At 49.9% G+C, this 21,883-nt stretch overlaps 1 protein-coding gene across 1 annotated transcript in view; it reads right to left on the reverse strand.

Moving 5' to 3' along the window:
• Positions 1–21,883, reverse strand: part of PLB1 (phospholipase B1) — a 102,909-nt gene that overhangs the window by 26,818 nt on the left and 54,208 nt on the right. The window contains exons 28-41 of the mRNA XM_027554461.1: positions 21,047–21,085; positions 20,413–20,473; positions 19,535–19,593; positions 18,523–18,596; positions 13,353–13,396; positions 12,788–12,896; positions 11,210–11,261; positions 10,745–10,825; positions 10,122–10,187; positions 9,073–9,173; positions 8,075–8,156; positions 7,307–7,411; positions 6,195–6,290; positions 5,572–5,643 (exon numbers count right to left, since the gene is read on the reverse strand). Coding sequence (XP_027410262.1) covers positions 5,572–5,643; positions 6,195–6,290; positions 7,307–7,411; positions 8,075–8,156; positions 9,073–9,173; positions 10,122–10,187; positions 10,745–10,825; positions 11,210–11,261; positions 12,788–12,896; positions 13,353–13,396; positions 18,523–18,596; positions 19,535–19,593; positions 20,413–20,473; positions 21,047–21,085 — 1,041 coding nt within the window. The remainder of the gene's footprint in view (positions 1–5,571; positions 5,644–6,194; positions 6,291–7,306; positions 7,412–8,074; positions 8,157–9,072; positions 9,174–10,121; positions 10,188–10,744; positions 10,826–11,209; positions 11,262–12,787; positions 12,897–13,352; positions 13,397–18,522; positions 18,597–19,534; positions 19,594–20,412; positions 20,474–21,046; positions 21,086–21,883) is intronic.

Here is a 21,883-nt window from a genome sequence, read left to right on the forward strand (position 1 = left end):
AGAATGAAGTAGACAGAGGGGTAGCAGGGGAAAGCAGGTAATGAAAAATGTGGAAATGATAGTGAAGCAAGAAAAAGTTTGTAAGACAGAGATCAGCCCAGACAGCCCAGGTCTGTCAACACCTTCACAAGTCGTGTTCAGTGGAGTAGAAGGGCCACAGTCTGAAAATCTGGGAATAATATGGGAGTAAGTAGGAAGAACCAGAATGTTGGAGGAGATGTCATTGGATATCTGTTCCAGGGGTTGAAAGCCTATTGCCCATCTGCTTTATTTTGGCCTGAAAGGTGTTTAAAAAGGAGAAGGAGAGAAGACGACAACCCTGAATGCTGCCACAAGAAGCGTGTAACCTTCAGTTCTGCCCTGCCACTGTCTCTTGTCCATCCCACCCACACAGTCATGTTCTAGCCTGGCACTGCATCTGAGTTTTCAACCCTGAGTGATCCCGCTTTACAGGTGAGGGGCAACTGAGGTGCAGAGGGGAGCAGGGGCCTGCCCCAGGTGCACTGAGGGCAGAGCTGGGCCTGATCCATCAGGCCTCCTGACCAGCAATGCCCTCATTCCACGGCTCACACCAGGGTCAGGCCTGCAACAGACCTGCTGGCCAGACAGAGGGATGAGGAGGTGGTCTTAGCGGTTAGCTTGGAGGAGGAAATCTACATGGGCAAAACCCAACCCCCAGCCCTCAGCACAGACCTTGCCCCCTGGGGCATGCCACGCCTCTCCTTTGGTCTGAGTCCAGGCCCCTGAAACACGGGCCAGAGGAGCACTCAGGGTCAAGGGCAGGAAGTGTGCCCTGGACCATCTGCGACAGTGCAAGGTGAGAGAGACCTTACAGAGGCATGTCACCACGGTTAACCAGACTTGTCTCCGGCCAAGGCTACTCAGTGTCCCCTGTCCCCTGAGATTCCCTAGCAGCTGAGGGCACGTAGCATCCTATAAACAGCTGACTCACCTTTGTAAAACCCCATGTGTTCAGAGCTCTGTTCTAGGTGCTGGATGAAGGGAGGATCCAGAGGCATACAATTCAGTGAGGCAGAAAACATGACAAGTATTGGGTAGCGAAGCATCAAAGAACAGTGTGTCCAGCAAGTGCAGTAATTGCTGAGGAAGGACTGCAGGATCTGGGGACGTGTGGTCCTTAAAGATGAGACTCGGTGGGAGGTAGGTCACTCCTCATTATTCTCCCCCCACTTCCCAAGACCCTGACTGGGCACAGGGCCTGGGAGCCGGAGCTTTTCTCAGATTAGCTAGCATAAGAGGAACCGGAGGGCAGACTCCACCTGCCCTTCTGCATGTGCTGAAAGTCAAGCCGGGGAGTTTATTTCATCACAGGACCCAAGGGTAGAGGGAAGGGCCAGAGGGGAGAGACTGAACTAAGAGGTCAGAGGTCAGGGAGACACTGGAATGTGGAGGGAAGTGAGGCCGGAGAAGGAACAATGAGAACAGGTCCAGGACAGGGCCAGGCAAGTGGCCGAGTGCCTGGGGCCTGTTTTATTGACCGTCAGCTGCATTGTGCATGCGTGAGTCAGACTGGGTGAAAGGCCTGGAGCTCAGCAGAGGGAAAAGGGAGTCCACTTAGTCTGCTGGCTCTCCTAGGCTAGGCTGGTAATGCCAGTAAGCAGAAAGCGAAGCCCGCTGAATGCCAGCACAAGGAACTGTTCTCCTCGGTACAGCTGGGAAAAGATGGTGCAGCCTGCCTGGGGGCAGAGCCTGGTCAGCCACTGATGTGAGTCAGCGACATGAGTCAGTGGCTATTGGAAAAGGGCATGTGCATCCTGGCAGTGTTTACAGGTGTAAACTTCCACAGTGAAGGAAAGCTGGTGTTCTTCTGTTCTGTGCTGCTCGGACCAAACCAGATGTGTATAGTCAGGCCCAGGCACCGACTTAAGTGGGGTCACATTCCAAGGACTCATACCTACTATATGAGGCAGGGTTTGGGATACTTGTCTGCCATAAATGGTTGAGGAAATTGAGAAGATCCAGGGAAGGGTGGTAGTGGTAAAGAAGAGGAGGACATAGGAGTACCCACTGACATTTCTATCCCATCCCATCATCCCATCCCAAACATGACCTACTAGGCTGATTCCACAACCTGTTAATGGATAGCCACTTGGCTGTTAGTAATGCACTGCCTTGAGAGTGTGGAGGTTTAAACAGGGCCCATAAGCCTCTGCTTGCTTTGGGAGGATGTGGTACATGCATGCTAAGTCACTTCAGTTGTGTCCAACTGTGCGACCCTATGGACTGTAGCCCTCCAGGCTCCTCTGTCCATGGGATTCTCCTGGCAAGAATACTGGAGTGGGTTGCCATGCCCTCCTCCAGGGGATCTGCCCAACCCAGGGATTGAATCCACATCTCTTATGTCTCCTGCATTGGCAGGTGGGTTCTTTACCACTAGTGCCACATGGGAAGCCTGGGAGGATGTGGTAGAATAACTCAAGTATACGAGAGATCGCATCAGCAGGGCTCCAAAGCCCTCCCCACTGAGATTCTAAAGTTATAAAATTCTCTGTTGCTTTATGATGGAAAGAAGTAGGTAAGAATTTTAACACCCACAGTGACAAGGGCCTGAACTGGGCTGGTGGAAGTGGGAAGAGGAAGGCCTAGGAAGGATTCTATCAGGTGAGGGGCCTGACGTTTCACACCTGCAGAACTGTGACCACCATGACAATATGGACAGACAGAGGAAGTCTTCAGGATTAGGGAGTTTGGGAAGACATTGATTTTGGTCCTATTTTGACATTCTTACTCAAAAATTATTTTCTAAATGAATGTTGAGTTTGAGATGATGGGTTCAGGGCAGATTTGGGAGATCTGGAAGTCCAAAGCATTCAAAAGAGAATAGCCCTGCATATGTAATGCTAAAATAGAAATATCACTAAACAATAAAGTATAAGAGAATCCAACAAAGTTCAGTTTTTCTCAAGAGGAAAGACTGAATGATGAAATATCACTTGAAATTATTTCTGTTTGTCTCACTGTGTCTTTCTATTTTGTTGGTACCCTGACCAAATATTTAATCTGTCTTCTGGGTAAACTTTATAACCAAGGGAGAAAGACCTCTGAAGGGTTAGAAATATAGCTCAAGTTTGGAGAAAAAAATAAGAAATGAAGATGTAGGTTGGGAGATCCTAGGCAAGGAAATTTAACAGGAAACCCTGGAAATGGACAAATCTCAGAGTGAGGATTGTGTAGAGAAAGAGAAAAGAGGGCTGAGTTGGAGAACGTCCACATTTTTGAGGCTGGGAGAAGGGAAGAGGGGGTCATTAAAGGAGATGGGACAGGGCAGAAAGTAGAAAAGCAGAGCAGTCAAGGTGGTTTTCCATCCACGAATGCAGGGAGGAATAAATTCATGGAGGAGGTGGTTAACTCTGACAAATGCTTTTCAAGGGCAAGAAAAATAAGAGCTGAAAAAGGACTCTGCCCGTCTTTGAGCCCATTTCTTCAAAGCCTGAGGAGGGGCCACAGGCAGCTGCCCTGGGTTAGGGAAGGAGTGGGCAGAGAGGTGATGAGGGGCAGCAAGGGGACCACAGTCACAGTTCACAGAGCAAGTAAGCTAAAGTTGCCCGTAAAATCACATGTCCAACCTGAAAGTCTAACAGAAATCCACAGAGCGCAGTTAAGCGCCGGACCTGGCTGGGCAGAATGCACTTGCCCTAGACTGGAGCTGGGGGAGGAGCAGGCAGGAAGTTGAGAAAGAAGCTCCCCGGTGCTTGCATCTGTCTCAGCCCCTCCTCCCCGCTGGGTCCTGCCTGTTGCCTCTATGTTTAGACTCAGCTAGGATTAAAATATGTGCTGCCTGGCCCCTGTCAGCTCACACTGAGATGCTGGTGGACTTTTATATAGCTCCATGGCACACTGCAGGGAGCAGATGGGACCTGAGGAGTGCAGGATTCCACAGTGCCTGGTGCCTTGAAGTTGGGCCGGCCAACAGATGGATCTTTTGGAATGGGCTCCGGGGTTGCCTGGCAACCGCTTGTCCCAGGCGGGGCTTCTACGGTTCCAGGAGGCTGGATTTGCTCTCCTCTGCTCACCGACAGCTCAGTCAGGCTGGTCCAGGAGGAGGAGCGGAGCCCACCTCAGGAGTGGCCTGAGATTCTGGCTGAGGCAGTAGCCTTTTGGGGCTCCTTGCCTCGTCTGCGGCCTTGAGGCCAGTGGTGACAGAGCTCTACCCGACCCAGAGCCTAGGCTTCCACCTGGTATATAGTAGATATTTGTGAGAAAGAAAGAGAGCAAAGGATGGCTCCCTGGACTAGGTTGTTATTACTTTCACTATTAAATAGAAGGAGAATTGGCAGATTGGAGAGGGTTTCCCATGGCTGATGTTCAGTACGGCCATATGGTTGTTAAAATATTGAAACATCACCCCCCCCCCCATATGGTTTATAGCCACCACTCTGAGTCCCCAAATGCCTCTACTACCCAGGTTGCCTGGCCCTACCCCTAGAATGCGCTGGACAAGCTCAGGATCTAGCAATTTAAGCGTTTACACGTGATACAGAAGGGCCCTTAGGCCTCTGCCCCACCCCTTCAGCCTGCATCTGACCATCTGGACCAGAGGCATCTACGCTACACTGATTGTTACATCATTTCACGGTCATCTTTGCCCTGAGCCCTGGACCCAGCATCTGAGCCCTCTACTATCACCGCCTCTACTTCTGCATCCCTTCAACCCTCCCGCCTGGTGAGGCTAATGGTACCCAAGGCTGAGCCTGGGTCCGAGACTGGTGTGGGGAAGGCAGCAGACAGGCAAGGGTGCCCACTGCCTCTAGACCCCTGGCAGACACAAGGGGGAGATGTAGGTCCTCTCTCTGTTCAGTCGGGAGGCTGGGAGAAGGTGACGCAGTCAGACCCAGGTGGGAAACCCGGCCTCCCAGACTGGGTCAGGCTGTCTTTCTTTCATTGCTGTTAAGGGCTCTCTGGCCTCAACCTTATTTGGTTAAAAAGCCTTAAGACAGAGGCTTGAAGAGGGAGCTGCAGGCAAAGGGCATGTGTACCTGCCCCATTCCTAGGCCTGAAATCAGGTCTAACAACCACTTACATCTTCCTCCTTAAAATGAGCCCAGGCCAGCCTCACTCCAACTATCTCAAAGCCGGTCCTGCCTGTCCCTTCCCCAGGTGGCTCTAGGGCTTTCCTCTTTGACCAATTTCCTGCCAGATACTCCCGATCCAGATTCCACGAGACTAACTGCAACTTCTGAGCTCAGCTGGCTTCATACTAGGCCACCAACCTGCAGGTGGACCTTCCCACTGGCCCCACGTGTCTCTGCTGAAATGCTCGGTCTGGCTACCTCTGGCTTCTTAATTCCCCTCCTGTTACCCTGCTCCTCTCCCTCTGCTGGGCTCAGGCCTCCTCTCCCACCTGCTTCTCCCAAAGACAGAGGTGCTTCTGCACCCTCTTCTCCCCTCTCCATTCTCCTCTACTCCCCTCCATCCTCTGAATCCATCTGCTCCCAGGCAAGGGGCAAGATGGGTGACAGAGAAGTGCTGGTGTCGGGGGTCAGGGGTTGGGGGCGGTGTAAAGGGAGATGGGCAGGGCCTGAGCTCTGGGTTTCTGGAGAGCAGCATTACCTGAGCAGGGCAGGAGAGGGGTATGTATGCTGTCAGATCCAGGGTATCTGTTTTCCTTCCCAGTGGTTCAAGCTGATGGGGGAGAAAAAGAGAGCTGTGAGTGTATTAATTTGTCTCCGCTGAAGTGAACATTCCCTGGCAGGGCATCCTGCAGTGGGGGAACGCTCAGAACTTGATTTCAGGGAGGTTGGCTTCTCCTCCTGGCTCTGCCATCACCAGCTGTGGGATACTGGGCAAGTCTCTCAGCTTCTGTAGGATTCAGCTTCCTTGTAAACTTATAAGTCTTGCAGGGCTGTTGAGAAGCTTAAATGAGATAAACATGGCTTAAACTGCCTAGCAGAGTTGTTGGCACATAGAAAATACTGAATAAACATGAGGGTTCTGCCTTGTATTCATGTAAAGAGTCCTGCATCAGTTCAAAGCCTGTCGGAGAGGATGTGGTTGATCCAGGAATCTTAAGGACTCTGTATTTTTCATTCTACATCGATTTCTACAGAGGCGCCAGTCGCTCTCCTCCACACTTTGCTTGCAAAGGGAGGCCAAGAACAAGCTCCATTCTGGAGGGGCTGGTGCTTTGCTCTAGACTAGAACCCCAGAGAATCAGGAAACCCCACTCATCTTACCATGTTGACCCAAAGGGCCCTGGAGAGCTGGGAGTGGAATTTCTGACTTGGGTTGAGGCAGTCTGGGGCGAAGAAAGACACATCTGGGCGCCCATCCTGAAGGAGAGAAATAGACATCCTTAAGATCCTGTTGGTGCCGAGGGTGGAGAGTGGGGCTCACTGGCAGGCCTGCCCTCTGGAGTGGACTTCTCAACAACCCACATCCCTGGGGGGCGCTCCCAGCCTGCGGCTTCCTAAGGGCCTGCTCACCTCGAGAGAGGGCTCAGAGTAGTCCCACAGATCAACAACTTTGAGTGACCCCAAGCCCCCAACCTGCTTTCTGGATCTCACAATTCCCATTATTTAATTTAAAAAGTGCTATATATATTTTTAGGCGCATTTATGCAACCCATGCCATGGATGAGGGAATAAGATCCTAGTCCCTGAGGAAGTCTTAGCCAGCCAGCTGGGAACAGCTATTTCCCAACTCTTGACCAGTTGGTCCCAGTGAGCTTGATGGGGAGAATAGGGCTTCAGGCCTGGGCAAAGTCTCAGTGCTTAAAGCTTCTTCTGGTAGGCCAGGCCCTTGGGATGGAGGCCCAGGTGGACAGACCCAAGTGTCCACCCTGGCCCATTCACAGAGCCCTTCTGCTCAGAATGGAAGAGTCAGGTGGAGAGCAGAGCCAGGGAGAGAAACAACAGCCACAGTGCTGGGGATGGGGCCGAAAGTGAACAGTCTGGAGTCGGACGTGTTCAAAATTCACCTCTGTCCCTTATTTCTTGCGTGCTTTTAGGAAGGATTCTTCATGTCTCTGAGCCTCTCTTACACGGGGATGATAAAGCTCACCTCAGAAGGTAATTGTGAAGACTTTACCTATGGTATGCACAGTGCCTGGCATGTAGTAGGTACTTAGTAAAATGGAGGCTGCAAAGAGCAGTCATGAGAACATCAAACATTGGGCTGCCTCTTGAATACAGTTCTGATGTTCAAGGAGGCTGCAGCCACCAGAGCAGCAGCTAGAGAGCTGCCTGGGTCCGCCCCATTTGTTCCCAGTCTGTGGAAGCACTTGGCGTTTCCACTTTAAATTTCCTCCTCCTTGTGGGAGCCCTGACAGGGAGGGCAGGGAGCCTACCGCCAGGATAGGGAGCCGGATGTTGTAGAAGAAGGGCTGCAGAACCACAGAGAAGTCCTCCCGCGTCTCGTACCGACCAGACTCCACCAGCTCACGCATGCTGCTCTGGGGACACACCCGTGGGCATCTTCAGCACAGGCCTGGGAGCTCCAGGTACCCGTTAGCGCAAGGCTGGGGGTGATGGGCAGTGACTTTGTGCCCATCTCCCTCAACAGGTGTGCTAACTCAGTTCTTCTCTTGAGAACACAAACATACTTGATGACAAATCTCTTCCCAGAGAACTGGAAATGGGTTGTGCCTCCTTTTGGTCCTGGTTATAAGTGGACTGCAAGTTCTGAAGGGCCAGCAGGAAGTCCCAAAAGGAACAGCAATCTAGGAGAGGTCTCCAGAGGGCCGCTAGGCTTGGGACCTGCAACACCCTCATTGGCTCGTGGCCTGCCTCTTGGAGTGGTGGGGGGTTGCGGGGGCAGCTGGGCATCTGGGGGACAGGGGAGGGAAAGGCAATCCCATGGGACAACCAGGGCTATTCCCCTTGTCAGGCCAAGGGTTGGGGCTGAGCCAGCAAGACAGCTCAGCCATGAGGACTTTGTCACCTAGGTTCCTTTGTGAATATGCCTTGGGTGCCTGAGATACCTAAGCCAGGAAGTTGCCTGGATGGTGATGTTGCCTCTCAAACTCTGAATAGCTCTTCCGTTCCCATGAGCCTCCCCAGGGGGGCTCTGGGCTGGTGTGCTGATTGAGGCGGAGGAGAGACCTTCTTGGTCTTACCTGGTAGGCTCGGGTGATGGACTCCAACTTGGCCAGCTCTTGGGAGCTCTCCCGCGGGGTCAGAACACAATTGCACAAAATGCTGCAAAAAGAGGGGAGACAGAAGGACCCAGAGCCAAAGCTGCGGTCAGGGTGGAGGTGGGGGAGTGGCTCTCAGGAGGCTCTGCTACACATGCTCAGGGGCAGGTTTCAGGCCTGACCCAGGGAGGCACAAGGGGAGGATATATGGATGGGCACCCTCTCACGTTAACAAAGTACTAAGTGTTGGACCACGGGCCCTGGGCCTTCAACAAATTACACTGAACAAATGCATTGAGGCAATGAGAAGCCCATGTTTAGTGTTTAAAAATAAGTACAAACGCATGCTTTGGCGAGCCTCTGTTGCTCAGGTCCCCAGACACCTCTGGAATTCACACTAGTGTCCTGCTGTGTTCCTTTTTGTTTTATGATGAATTATTTCACACTCATAAAATCTACCGGATGTTAAAAAAGATCTCTCTACTCAAAACAGAACCTGGTGCAGAGTAAGACTTTAAAAAGCATTTGTTAGGTGAATAAATGGATGTGTAATGCAGGAGGAACAATAAAACACACACCTGTGTCCTTCTCACTCCACTTAAGAAACAAAACACTCCCAACTGGAAGCTCTGCGTGTCGCTCCCCAGGTCACTTCTTCCCCGCGAAGGTAAGTGAGCTCTGCTTTTGTTATGGTTTCACCGTGTGTGGACACATCTGTATGTCACTCCTTCTCACAGGCTGGGCTGCACTGTCTCTCAAACACTAGCGTGTGGCCCAGCCCTGACTTCTGCCCAGCAACTTCCCCTATCATAGAGGTTCAGTGGTACCCTGAGGTCAGGGAAGTGGGAGCCCTGACTTCGAACTCCCAGAAGGAGGTGGTCCTGGCACAGACCCCTTTATAGATGCACACGGACAGATCAAGTCCCAGAGACCCGGAGGAGTTCCCACCATGTAAACCAGATCAGCAAGCACCCGCCTACCTGGCCTGATGCACAGGACACTTGTCGGGGTTCCCCAGGAACACCTGCCTCATGATACTGGGACTCATGAAGTCCACAAGGTTGACCAGCGCCCGGGGTACCTATGTGCGAGGCTCTGGGTGAGAGACGGCCTGGGAAGCTTCTTTCACCAGCTGCCTTAGGACCCTGAGAAGTGGGACCAGGCTCCGGGGTCCCTGAGTGGGGTTCTGGGAGGTGTCAGCACAAGGTGAGCACCTAGAGCCCTGCAGTATGTGCCACCCACATGGGCAGCAGTGTGAATGGGCCTCCCAGAGTGGGCCAACATGGCAGTCTTGGGTCTAAATGCTGAGGGTTCAGCTCATAATGAATCTGCCTTCAATGTAGGAGACCTGGATTTGATTCCTGGGTTGGGAAGATCCCCTGGAGAAGGAAATAGCAACCCACTCTAGCATTCTTGCCTGGGAAATCCCATGGACAGAGGAGCCTGGCGGGCTACAGTCCACGGGTTGCAAAAGAGTCAAATACGACTTAGCTCTGTTCAGCTATCAGTTAGCTTTCAATTTGGTGAGGTAGCCCCGTTTGCCAGGACAAAAGCCCTTAATGGGCTCCCTCTAGCCTGGCCTGGACTAACTCTGCTGAGCAGGCTCAGGGTTGTGGCAAACCCAGAGAAGCATCTGGCTGTCTGAGCGCCCCTCCCAGGCAGCCAGAAAGTCTTGTCCATGCCAGGGGATAGGGAGAGAACATGTTGAGTGCAGGACCAGAAAGGGGCCTGCTGTAGACACTCCTGCCACTCAGGGTGCAGTGCCCAGCCTGTGAACCACCCAGCTGCCACCACCAGAGAACGTTCCCAGTACTGGTGAGGGGATGCTTAGTGCACACACTGCTTTGCCCTTCAAGCCTGAGACCCTTGGAACTGGTCCCAAATAGCATGAGGCTTCCTTGGGGGTACCCCCAAACTATGGAAAGGGCAGGAGCCCATGTCCTTGTCTAGCTCCTTGGGAAGGGGGTGTTTTACTCTCTTCTCCCCACCATGCTTGAGCAGTGTCAAGTTTGTGGGAGCCCGCACCTACCTCTCTATGTAGGATGTCCAAGGCATTGCGGAGATGGTCAAAAAAGTTGTCTGCAGAATAAAGATTCTGGAAGAGACAGGAGAGAGAAGAGAAGCTGGTTAGGGAGACAGGGCAGCAGGCAAAACTGGGTTCTCCCCCAGGCCCCCAGCTCCAGCCCCAAGGACTTGTTCTCCCTTGGCCTCCAACTGTGACCAGCTCATGATGTCAGAATCTGAGATGAACAGCTGGGTACTCGCTGGGCCAGACAGAAGACTGCAACCTTCAGCTGGAGCTTTACTTCAGGAGTAGGACGTGTCAAGTCCCACTTCTAACTGCTTGGGGTTTACTGTTTCTTCTCTTTCTTTCAGGAATTGTAAGAGAGGGGACCAGAAGCCCTGTATATGTGCCACTTGCTGACTCACACTATATGGGACAGGGAGGTGGGGCCAGAAATTTGAGGGGCCGGGGAAAGAAGTGTGTGTGTGTACATGTGCATGTGTGTGAATTGTGTGTGCATGCACACACACACACAGGTATCCTTGGACAATCCTGAGGTTAATTCTAGGGACTGTTCTCAAAGAGGATCTCTAGGGCCCACAGGTCAAAGTCAAGAGCAATGAGTAGGCCTGACCCGCCCCCATTACCGAGTCCGTGCAGTAGTCACATAAATCACTGCCTCCAATCAGCACCGTGATGACCTTCCAGTCCTCATGGAAATTTACTCTCTGTACAGAGGCAGGAAAACGCTTGATGATTTCCAACAAACCAAAAAACAACACAGCTCTAGGAAATCCATTCAAACCTCTAAAACTTCCTTGCCCTTTTGAAATAACAGGATCAGAACCTCAGAGCTGACAGCACTTCAAAGATTTATTTATAGACCACAGATTCTTAGCATCAGGAAGGACTTTCAGGGTCACTGTGATCAGCGACAAACCTCTCTCTGGTTGACGTAATCTCCTCCAGGCAGCCTTCGACAGAGGCTGCCCTCTGCCACTTGAATGCCTCTAGGGACCGAGGGCTCACTGTTTTCATGGCCAACAATTCCATTTGGGGATTTTACTGGGCTAGCAAGCTAGTATTTAAAGATAATCATAAATCTGACTTACATGGTCGGATTTCATCTTCTGTATCAGAGTCTGGACTTGGCTTACAAGTTCCCTGAGGAGGAGAGGAAATCAGTCCCATTGAGGAAGAGCCCCTAAATCTTTCATCCTAAAAGGCCTGAATTGGAGGCTTCCATGGCATTCACCCCACCCCTGACCCCCCACCGTCAACATGAACTGGCAGAGACCCTGAGGCTCAGGGACAAGAAGCTACTTGCCTCTTCTGGAGAAGTTATTACAACAAATAACCCTTCACAAAACTATAGCTGTGTGTTTGTCCCAAGCCTCTATAGTCAAGGGTACTGCCAATTATATTTGTTACGCATGGTTTCCTTTCTAGGACTCCACGTGCAAAGTGTCTTTAATGATTCCGTGCAGGAAACTGTTCATCTCCTTTAAAGGACTGGTATAGACTCTGAAATTAGATCTAGGAAAGTTGTTCCATGCTTCCTCTTTTACCTTGGCTGCCAGGAAGCTGAGCATTTGATGCTCAAGCACAATAGTTAAAAGCCTCATATTGACACAGCTGCTTCTTCCCCTCCTCCCCCCACCAGTGGCTGTGATTTTTCTTAGGTATATGTTAGTTGTGTCATTTTTGGTAATGGCACAACTTAGTTAAATGCTTCTCTTAGAAAGAGGTCATAGCAACCCACTCCAGTATTCTTGCCTGAAGAACCCCATGGACAGGGAGCCTGGCAGGCTACAGTCCATAGGGTTGCAAAGAGTCAGAGGACATGACTGAAGTGACTGAGTGCACACGCATAGAAAGAGGTGGGGTAGTAAACTTACACCCTACACATACCTGGGTTTGTAATTCACGGAAAGACTAGCTCTCAGGCACCCTCAGCTCCTCACTAGTTTTGGCCCCTGTTTTAGTGTGAGATGGAGCCACAGACCAGAGGTCTCCGGGCACCTGGCGGTGGGTCCATGTGTACCACCATTTTGGCTGTTTCTATCACCAAGAAGGGTCTTCCCAGGCTGGGCCAGGAGTGAGGAGACCTAGGTGGCTGAAGCCTCTAGGAGTGGGGTGTGGGAGGAGGGGTCTCCTTGGAGGTCAGCCTGGGGGGCTGAGTGGTTGGCGCCAGATGCCTCTAGCTTCTCAACTGCATTTCCTGCAGCCCCACAATGGGCATAAGGACAGGACATGACTCACCACTCCTCTAAGCAGGTCCTCTAAGCAGCCTCTAACATGGAGACTCTGTATTGTCTATCCATTTGGTTGATACTCCCTGATCCATGAGGGGAACTGCCACTTATGAGGCACTGGAAAGAATACCATTATGCCATGGTAAGTTTTAAAAATTGGATATGGTGGGTCAGGTAGCTGGAAGATTAGAACATGCTTCCCAGGAAAGCAAGACCAAGTTCAGGCTCTAGGATCATGGTCTCTGTCCAAGATCCAGCCATCCAGCCTCCCTGCAGTCCCAGAGGCAGCCAGCGAAGAGAATGGCCAAGAGACTCTCCAATCATTGCTGTAAATAAAGGCCCGCTGCGTATACACAGGTCAGAATTACAGCCTTGAAGGGAATGATGTGCCTCCCACTCCCTACCCAACAGCTCCCTCACCCCAAAAATGCCTACTCAGCCTTAGCTCCAGGAACAGCTTGATTGAGGAATGCATTTGTCTCATTGGCATCTCCTGTGCCCACCGCATAGCCTGTGAGATTCCCATTAAACTTCCGAAGGATATCTGGAAGAGAAGGGGGTACACGGGACACAGAGAGCTTTTAGGATGGGAGGTGGAGTATGCCCCAGAAAGAAGTTGAGGCCTCAGATGACTTGATGACAGGCTGAGCCAGGGCAGCAAGAGCCTCTCAGCTTTTCTTTTCTTTCTTTATATTTTGCAGTGCAGCCATACTCTCTGGCTCATCTATCTTCATATCCTTTGGGCTGGGTGAAGAGATCTGAGGCTCAGGGTGTTTGGTAACTTGGCCCAGGTCACCTGGCCAGCATATAGAAGGGCCAGGGTTTTAACCTAGTTTTTTCCAGCCCCTTCAATGGCCTGTCCACAGGTCTCTCCTCTCATTTCAATGGCAGTCCATAAGGAAGATGTCATTTCTCTCTTTCTTAGCTGAGAGGCACTTTCAGGAAGCCTGGGCATCAGAGGGACCCAGTGGACAGACTCAAGACACTGGTTGTTACTTACTTGGTAAGGTGGTCACATTCTCCAGGGAGCTGTCCCCTCCTGAACTGTAGAAAGTGAGCAAGTCAGTGAGAGAGACTGAATCAATGTACAGGCTTTCTAGAAAAGTGCCCCCATCTTTTAAAGACACCCACACCATCAGCATCTGTCATGTCCCAGAGCCACCTCTTTGTGTTTGAGGGATTCTGAAAAAAATGTGAATTCCCCAAGAGGCTGGCTCCTCCAAATCCAGGATTTGAAGGTGAAATCTGAGGGCTTTTTTTTTTCTTCTGCAAATCAGGAGGGCGCATACTTAGCTGATTCTATACTATGCACCCAGCCATGCTCTACATTAGTTATCTCATATCTCCAAACAAGCTTGGGATGTAGATGAATTATCTCCATTTTACAGAGTAGGAAGCTGAGGCACACAGGGGTTAATCAACTTTCTATGGAAACTTAAAACCATAAAGGTAACTAAAAACCAGCTTGAACTGGAAACCTTTAGAAAATGGATAGGCTCTTCTCTGCCCAGTGGACAGGTAAATTCCACTGGAAAGTTCAGGGGATGGCCTCTCACTGCCTTTCAACACCTGATCTAATTTCATATAATCTAGTTTTATGGCCCTCAAATCTAACTTCAAGACACACTCAAAGTTTCAGTTTCTTTCATGCATTTAAACTGAACACATGTGGGAGGCAAGGGGAGAAGTATTTCTGTTTTAATGAAGTCCACTGTTCAGATGTACTATATTTACTGTTATTTTTCTTCTGTGACTCCCTCCTCCATCCCAGTATATTATTCCAGGCTAAGAGGTTTCAGAGAATACAGTGTTAGCATTCAGCCCACCAGTGTAGACTTTCGAAGGATGGGCCATGAATCAAAGTTATGGCTGTTCTTCATTCAAGAGAAGGCTTGGAGTGAAATTGACTATTTTATACGAGGGTGGGGTTAAGGGCTTAAATCAAAGGGTCAAGATCCTCAAAAGGTGGAGAGAAAAAGCAGCCAGGTAAACTCTACCCTTCTATTCTCACTCAGGTATCTCCCCCCACTCCCATCCAGTGTGAACTGAACTTGGCCTTTGGTTGGGCACTGCTTTTAAAGCTTCTGATCCTTTCCCAACTCTGCATGAAGCTACTACTTTAGCTGCTTCCTGAGCCTTCCTTCTTTGGACCAAAAGCACTTCATCACAACATTTTTCACTTGGCAGGAAATGACAAAGATTTATACCTCCTCCCATCACTGTCTTCTAACCCTGCCTCCCTTCCTCCTTCTAGAAACATATAAAAGCTAAAAAATTATAAACACAGAAACATATGTAAATGCATACACATCAAGTACATTCTATTGCAATTTCTTATGTAAAACTATCTTTGTTCTACAAAGTGTGGTAGCTGATTAAGACAATAGGCTACAGAAATCTCTCAGAACCCATTTCCAGGAGAAAAGAGAGAATTATACAAATAAATAAGGAGAAACAAAAATACGAAAACCCTCGTTTTGATCAGAACTATGGGAAACATGAAAGAAAACAGACCCACATGAAACAGCTAGTTTAGACAAGACCCTTCAGATGAATGGAGTTCATATTACACCATGAGCTCAAAGGATGGGCTTTGTTCCAGAGTCACTCACAGTATGCAGAGAAATGCAAAACTGACGCTTGATAACATTTATCAAAGGAGTTTCAATAATGTGAGGCTGAACTCCTAATTAATAAGACAAAGAAATGCTTTTTGTGATAAATAAATTTTATTTGGGTCCTTTGAATGAGCAATCAAGCCAACATTTCAACTGAAGGAAAGGCAATTCTCTAAAGACCTCCAGATTTGGCACACTAGTAAGCTAGCCAGAGCTGGGGCCTTTCACTGCTGTGTGATTCTTACAGGCCAAGGGGCCTTGGAAATGTTCACAGCCCAACCTCTTCCTGAAAGGCCTGCTCATAGCTACCCACCTACCAAGAACTCTTCTCTCTAGTCTGACTCCATGAGGTCCACTCCCTCCACTTTGTTTCCTTGGAGAAAGAGGCTCAAATTGCATTCTTAGTCTACCTGGAATCATTAATTTCCTATTTCCTATCCAGAAGCTTTAATGGCTTCAGAAAATTGCTTTTTCTCAGCTTGGTCTACTACATGGACATTTCCCAGGAGATGCTACCAGGTACTCTGAACAAACAAAGTGTTCTGGGATTAAGGGAAATATTGGATTAAACAGACACAATTTAAATAGATTTCTTCATTGTCGGGCTTCTCAGAGCCTTTAATATGCTTATATGCATGTGAATTTCCCAGAGGAAGGATATAGTAGGAAAAATTTCCCCCAAAACACAAAGATCAGGGCTAGTGTTCTATGGAACACACTTTGGGAAACATTACATGTTTTATGAAGAGTCAAAGTATCTCTTAGACTCTGACCAAGAAACTCTACTTTTAACACATGTGGGTTTTGGGGCAGGTCTCTGAAACACTTAGAATAAAGGGTTTAAAGGGACAGGAGCCATTGAATATATGAGGCCTTGAAAACAGAACCAGAAGATTAAAACATCAGGCCTTACTAGACCTCACTCATAGGAAGAAACATCGATGGCTGGATTTTTTCACTGCTGTAGAGAGAAACGTTCAGTGGAAGATGGCCTGTCTGTATCTGAATCCTGGGAATCTGCGCAGTAACTGTGAAGTTAGGTAGGTCACCTCGCTCCCCTGACCACACCAGGGGTAGCTCACCTGTCAACTGCTGGCTGGCTTGTCTATCTTATTATCTGTTTTCCCACACGAGGATGCGACAACACTGCCTCCTCCTTTAGCTCAGACCAAGTAAAGCTGCCCCTACCTCGTGTTTTTTCGACTATAATACCCTCCACTCTCCTGCTCTTCCCGCTCTGGTTTGTCTTTCTCCTGCAGCCCCAGTAACACTTGGGACTCAGTGGGTAAGAGGCAACCTTGACGAGGTACCATTTCACACCAGTCAGAATGGCTGCGATCCAAAAGTCTACAAATAATAAATGCTGGAGAGGATGTGGAGAAAAGGGAACCCTCTTACACTGTTGGTGGGAATGCAAACTAGTACAGCCACTATGGAGAACAGTGTGGAGATTCCTTAAAAAACTGGAAATAGAACTGCCTTATGATCCAGCAATCCCACTGCTGGGCATACACACTGAGGAAACCAGAAGGGAAAGAGACACGTGTACCCCAATGTTCATCGCAGCACTGTTTATAATAGCCAGGACATGGAAGCAACCTAGATGTCCATCAGCAGATGAATGGATAAGAAAGCTATGGTACATATACACAATGGAGTATTACTCAGCCATTAAAAAGAATTCATTTGAATCAGTTCTAATGAGGTGGATGAAACTGGAGCCTATTATACAGAGTGAAGTAAGCCAGAAGGAAAAACACCAATACAGTATACTAACACATATATATGGAATTTAGAAAGATAATAACAATAACCCTGTGTACGAGACAGCAAAAGAGACACTGATGTATAGAACAGTCTTATGGACTCTGTGGGAGAGGGAGAGGGTGGGAAGATTTGGGAGAATGGCATTGAAACATGTAAAATATCATGTATGAAACGAGATGCCAGTCCAGGTTCGATGCACGATACTGGATGCTTGGGGCTAGTGCACTGGGATGACCCAGAGGGATGGTATAGGGAGGGAGGAGGGAGGAGGGTTCAGGATGGGGAACACATGTATACCTGTGATGGATTCATTTTGATATTTGGCAAAACTAATACAATTATGTAAAGTTTAAAAATAAAATAAAATTAAAAAAAAAAACAAATGAGGGAATTGAGATTAGAAAAAGAACTAGGGGAATATCAGTTATACCTATTATGTGAAAGTTGTGTGATATATATACAGGTGTTTATCATGTTGTTTTGTATTTTTTTCTGAAGGGTTGAAATATTTTACAATAAAATCAATGAGACTAAAAAAAAAAAAAAAAAAAAGAGGCAACCTTGACTTTGTTCCTCAGAGACCCCCCGCCAGAAGGGGGCTGAAGGTGTATGGGACCTCACGCACTGGGAGGCCTGTAGCTCAGCTCTCGCTAGGTGATGTCCCCACACTACCCACACCTGCGTCCTCTCTGTGGGTGGCTCCTGGCTGAGTGAGGATGTCCCTCACCCAGGAAAAACCTCCTCTCAGGACGGTCCTCAGGGCCGGCAGAGGGCTGCCACAGCCTGCATGAGCGCACACTGCTCCCTCTCGCTTCCTTGAAAGAAACATTTCATCTGATTCTCTTTGCAGGAAAGGGAGGGCCGGCCCTGGGCTACCCCACTTTTCATCAGCGCTCTGCCCTCTCGTGGCAGAGTCCTGAGCTCGTCACCAATGACTTCGAAGGGCTCAGAAACATGAACTTTATTAGGAAAGAAAGAAACAAGAATACTCATGTGCAGCCACTTTCCTGACATGCCTTAAGCTTTCCTACTTCCTGTCTGGAATACTCTTCTCACCTACCAAACTGCTAACATGGCAAGGTCTAACGGAGTACCACCTTCTCTGGGAAGCCCTCCTCTCCCACCTGGCAGGGTTGAGTATCCCCTTTTATATTCCTGTAGCATCAGGCACTTGCCAACTGAGCATAACGCTTAGCCTGCGCTTCCCATACCACCCTCCCTCACTACCCCATTATGCAGGCACAAGGAAGGGGCCCTGGAATGCCTATTGGTTGGGGTTTTTGACTCGGCTGATTCCACCTGAAGTGGGTACCTCATTTCAGAACTTTCTGTACAGATGTATGCATATACATAAAGGCAGAGGTGTGGCTACACAACGTGAATAAACAACATGAATAAACACAGACAGACAGTAAACAAGAAACATAGGAACAACCACATGGGCACATATACATGCAAACAGGCAGGTGAAGACTCAGAGATCTGGCGCTTTCCTGGTGCATTTCATGTCGAATTTGTTGACCCAGAAGTCTGATAAGAACCTCAGTTTGCTTCTTCTGCACAATTAAAAGAAAAGAGTTATCAAAGAAAAATACCCTCTCCACTCATCAAATTGTTCCATTTTTCCAGAAATAAGATAGGTTTTCCTTCTGAAAGCCCCCTCCAGACCTGGTCCTTGCTCTTCGGTATTTACACATGTTACAGGAGACACATCCCGACTCGATCTCTGGGGGTGGGGGGAAGCGGTAAGCATTGGGGTGGGAGGGGGTCACAGGTTAACATTACCTATACGAAAGCCCCCGGTACTGAGTGGTGACATCAGAAAGGTCATTCGGTTTGGAGCCAATTCCATTGCCGGCCTTTGAAAACATATCCAAATATCAAAATCCACAGGAAAATCAGAAAGTCAGAGAAAAGGGAGGCTGCGGATGTGCAGGGCTTCCCAAGGTGTTCCCTGTGTGTGCGCTGTGGCATGAGCAGAGGATCACCCCAGGGGGTCAGAATTCCTGGGCTGGCTGTTTTTCCTTCCCCAGATCTTAGCTGCCTCCTTACAGACCTGAGCCCATGCCCCGCTTATCTCACAGGATAGTTTTTATGACCAAATTGGATCATAATTGCAAAATCAGTTTTGAAGCCTTTAAAGTGCTTTACGAACGTGAGATTCAATACCATTAGCAGCATTCTGCTCCTAAGTTCTTGATGTGCATGAAGAAAGAGCCTACGGATCTGCAGTGGACAGATTTCTCATGCATTTCACAGTTCTCTTTCCCTTGGAGACATTCTGTAAGGCAATCTCATGGCTTCAGAAGTGCTGCCAGAAAGTGGTGCTCTGGAATGATACCATGGCCCTATTTCTTGGAACTTAAGAGCGTAACTTTTACCACAACTACAGAGTCTTTCCTGCTTTGCGGCGGATGCAAAGAGGAAACAGATGTGAGGGTTGGAGCTTCTTGTAAAGTATAATCCAAGGGAAAAGCGCCCTCACGGGAGGTTTAGAAGATTTTTTGAGTCAAAATGACATTATTTTTTGGAGTAGTTCAAAATGTGATGTCAAGTGTTCATAACCTCTGCTGCCTGAGACAGTTCAGCTCACTCCTGAAGAATTCCCACTTACACACCTGACTGAGAACACGACTGCAAAATCAAACCCTTGTCCTGCTCTCAGCCTGATGGAGTCAGGACAGAGGGGTGGGAGAGCGCAGAGGCCAGGAGTGCAGGCCTTGGAGGTAGAAAAACGGGGACCTGGAGCTGACACAGTCACCCTCACCCTGCAAGGATGGGGCCCAAGAGTCCTTACGGTCAGAGAATCCCCCAGAGCAGCCACAACTTGGATGTCTGCAGGTCTCAGGGTGTGCACTGGAGAGACAGACAGACAAACACTTGAGTCTGTGGGGAGGAAGCTACCGTCAGAGTCCAGTGCTACTTGCTTTCAGACCAGGCACATGACCCACGTGCGAGTTTGGGCTGTGCAAGACTGAGCATCTGTGGTGCCGTGGAGGCAGAGGGCAGGGGAAACAGCTTCCCCATCAGAGACACAACCAATCAACTTGGACCTATGGGAAGGGAGAGGTGTTGAGAGGGTGGGAGGAAGAAGGGGAGGGCAGGATGCTTGGGCACCATGGGATCCCAGCACTTTGGTGCCAGCAGTCACATGGGATACTAGTTGTGACCGGAGTGCATGACCAGATGGGCACTGGCCCATGGAGAGGCGGTCACAGTCTGATGCATGGCCCCTTTAGAGCTGGGTTCTGGATTTCCAAGAGTCTGAGGAATAATCATGTTGGGTCTTTTCCTGCCCCCAGTTCTCTTTTGAAGACTCCTGAGAACTTGCCGGCGGCAGCAGTGCCTGCAGAGCCTGGGGCCACAGGGTGACCCACAGAGCTGGCTCTCTGTGGTGACTCCCTGGTGGGCACCGTACACCCCGGTTCTGGGCCTTGGTGAGGTCACACCCCAGGCTGGGCCACTGAGGGCGGTTTTCCTGTGCTCCCCCACAAGTGCTCCCATTAGTGGGAGGAACAGGGGGGACCCTGGCTGCTCTGGGTCCTGCTGGGTCAGACTCTGCTATAGAAGAGGGGGACTTCTCCTAGGTGGCCACCCAGACAGGAAGCAAGCACTGGCCATTAACTGAGTTCTTGTAGAGGGGCCCAGGGTCCTGGTGTGCCACCAGGGGCTCACCTGAGGTGGGTGGTGAGGCAGAAGGGGCTCTGTCACTGCACAGCAGCTGGCTCCCGTGATCCTAGGGATGCAGAATAGATCCTAGGGTTGCCAGGGGCCAGAGAAGCTGGCTGGGCATCGGACTCACCCAAGAGCTTTAATGAACGCAGATTCCTGGGCCCCACCCTGGGGAGGGCCTAGCGGGACATTTGAAGAAGGTGCCCCAGGTGATTCTGAGCGTCAGGTCAGGCTCCACCTGTGAACCTAGCTCTGATCCTCCCACACCACCCCTACCATCCAATGCCAAAATCAACATCAACAAGATGATCCCAGCCCACTGCAAACATATCCTCCCCATCCCCTCCCCCCTCACTTCTGCAGCAGATTTATAAGGGAATGGTTCTCTTCACTTATGTCTAAAGAGGCTGAGAGTTGACTGGCTGGCCCCCTGTCTGAACTGTTATCAATAGTGCATACTTTGCCCGCCCCACTGTCTGAAGGTGTAGGTAAATGGACTTTATAGAAGAGTGTGAATACCCTCCAACTGTCCATCAGGAATGCTCACCCACATTCCCATTGCCTTGCAGGACTGGTGCCTGCTAGGGGCTGCCCACTGCACTGGCGGCTGAGCTGAAAGGAAGCAACAAGTACATACCTGCACGAGGTTCTTGTAGGTGCTCAGAAACGGCTGGGCCTGTGAGAAGAGGGGGCGAACCACCAGAGCAAGTCAACTTGCCTCCTGCTCTGCTCCCACGTGCAGAAATACCTTCCAGGTTCCCAAGTCCCTGCCCTCCAGGATGACTGCTGGGTCCCCTCCCAGGATGCACCCAGCCTTCTTTGCAACCCCCTTAAATGACCGCAATAAACCCTGCAGGGCTCCCAGGAACAAGTACCTCTGCACTTTGCCTCTTACCCAGCTGGCCGGGGTGGCTAGGTCACCTCTCTTTCTCCACCTTGCCCCTTTCTAACAGAGTCCCACTGTCTACTAATACAAGCCCAGGTCCCGAACTCCTAGCCCCCTTTCCCACCTCTCCCACTCCTGTCCTGCAGTAGCCTAGTTGCCTCACACCCAGACAAGAAAAGCCAAGTGCTTTGAGGTTCCTCCCTCTGAAGCCCCCTACCCAGCAGGTTTCTGTCCCAGACCTGGGACCCCTCTGGGAATCCAGAGGAAGGAACTGATAGGCGTGAGGGAGCAGCTGCAAAGGTCTGAGAAGCTTTCTGACAACTTGCAAGTGAACAGGGAGATCTACTTTGTGTTCCTGCTGAATGTCTGCTTTCTTATCTCTGGCTTCCAGTGGACCTCCCCACTCTCACCCTCATCTCCATCCTAGAAGATATTATTCCAGGTCTCAGGCCCTCACTCTTTCATCCTGCCATGGGGACTACATGGAGAGGTTCCATCCTGCCCTTAATGTCCTCCCAGCCTCAGCTTCAACATGAGGGCTGGATGGTACTACCACTCTCCTCCTCCCAGCTGGAAAGAGGCCTGGGT

This window comes from Bos indicus x Bos taurus, chromosome 11, assembly GCF_003369695.1.
Source record: "Bos indicus x Bos taurus breed Angus x Brahman F1 hybrid chromosome 11, Bos_hybrid_MaternalHap_v2.0, whole genome shotgun sequence".
Taxonomy (NCBI): Eukaryota; Metazoa; Chordata; class Mammalia; order Artiodactyla; family Bovidae; genus Bos; species Bos indicus x Bos taurus.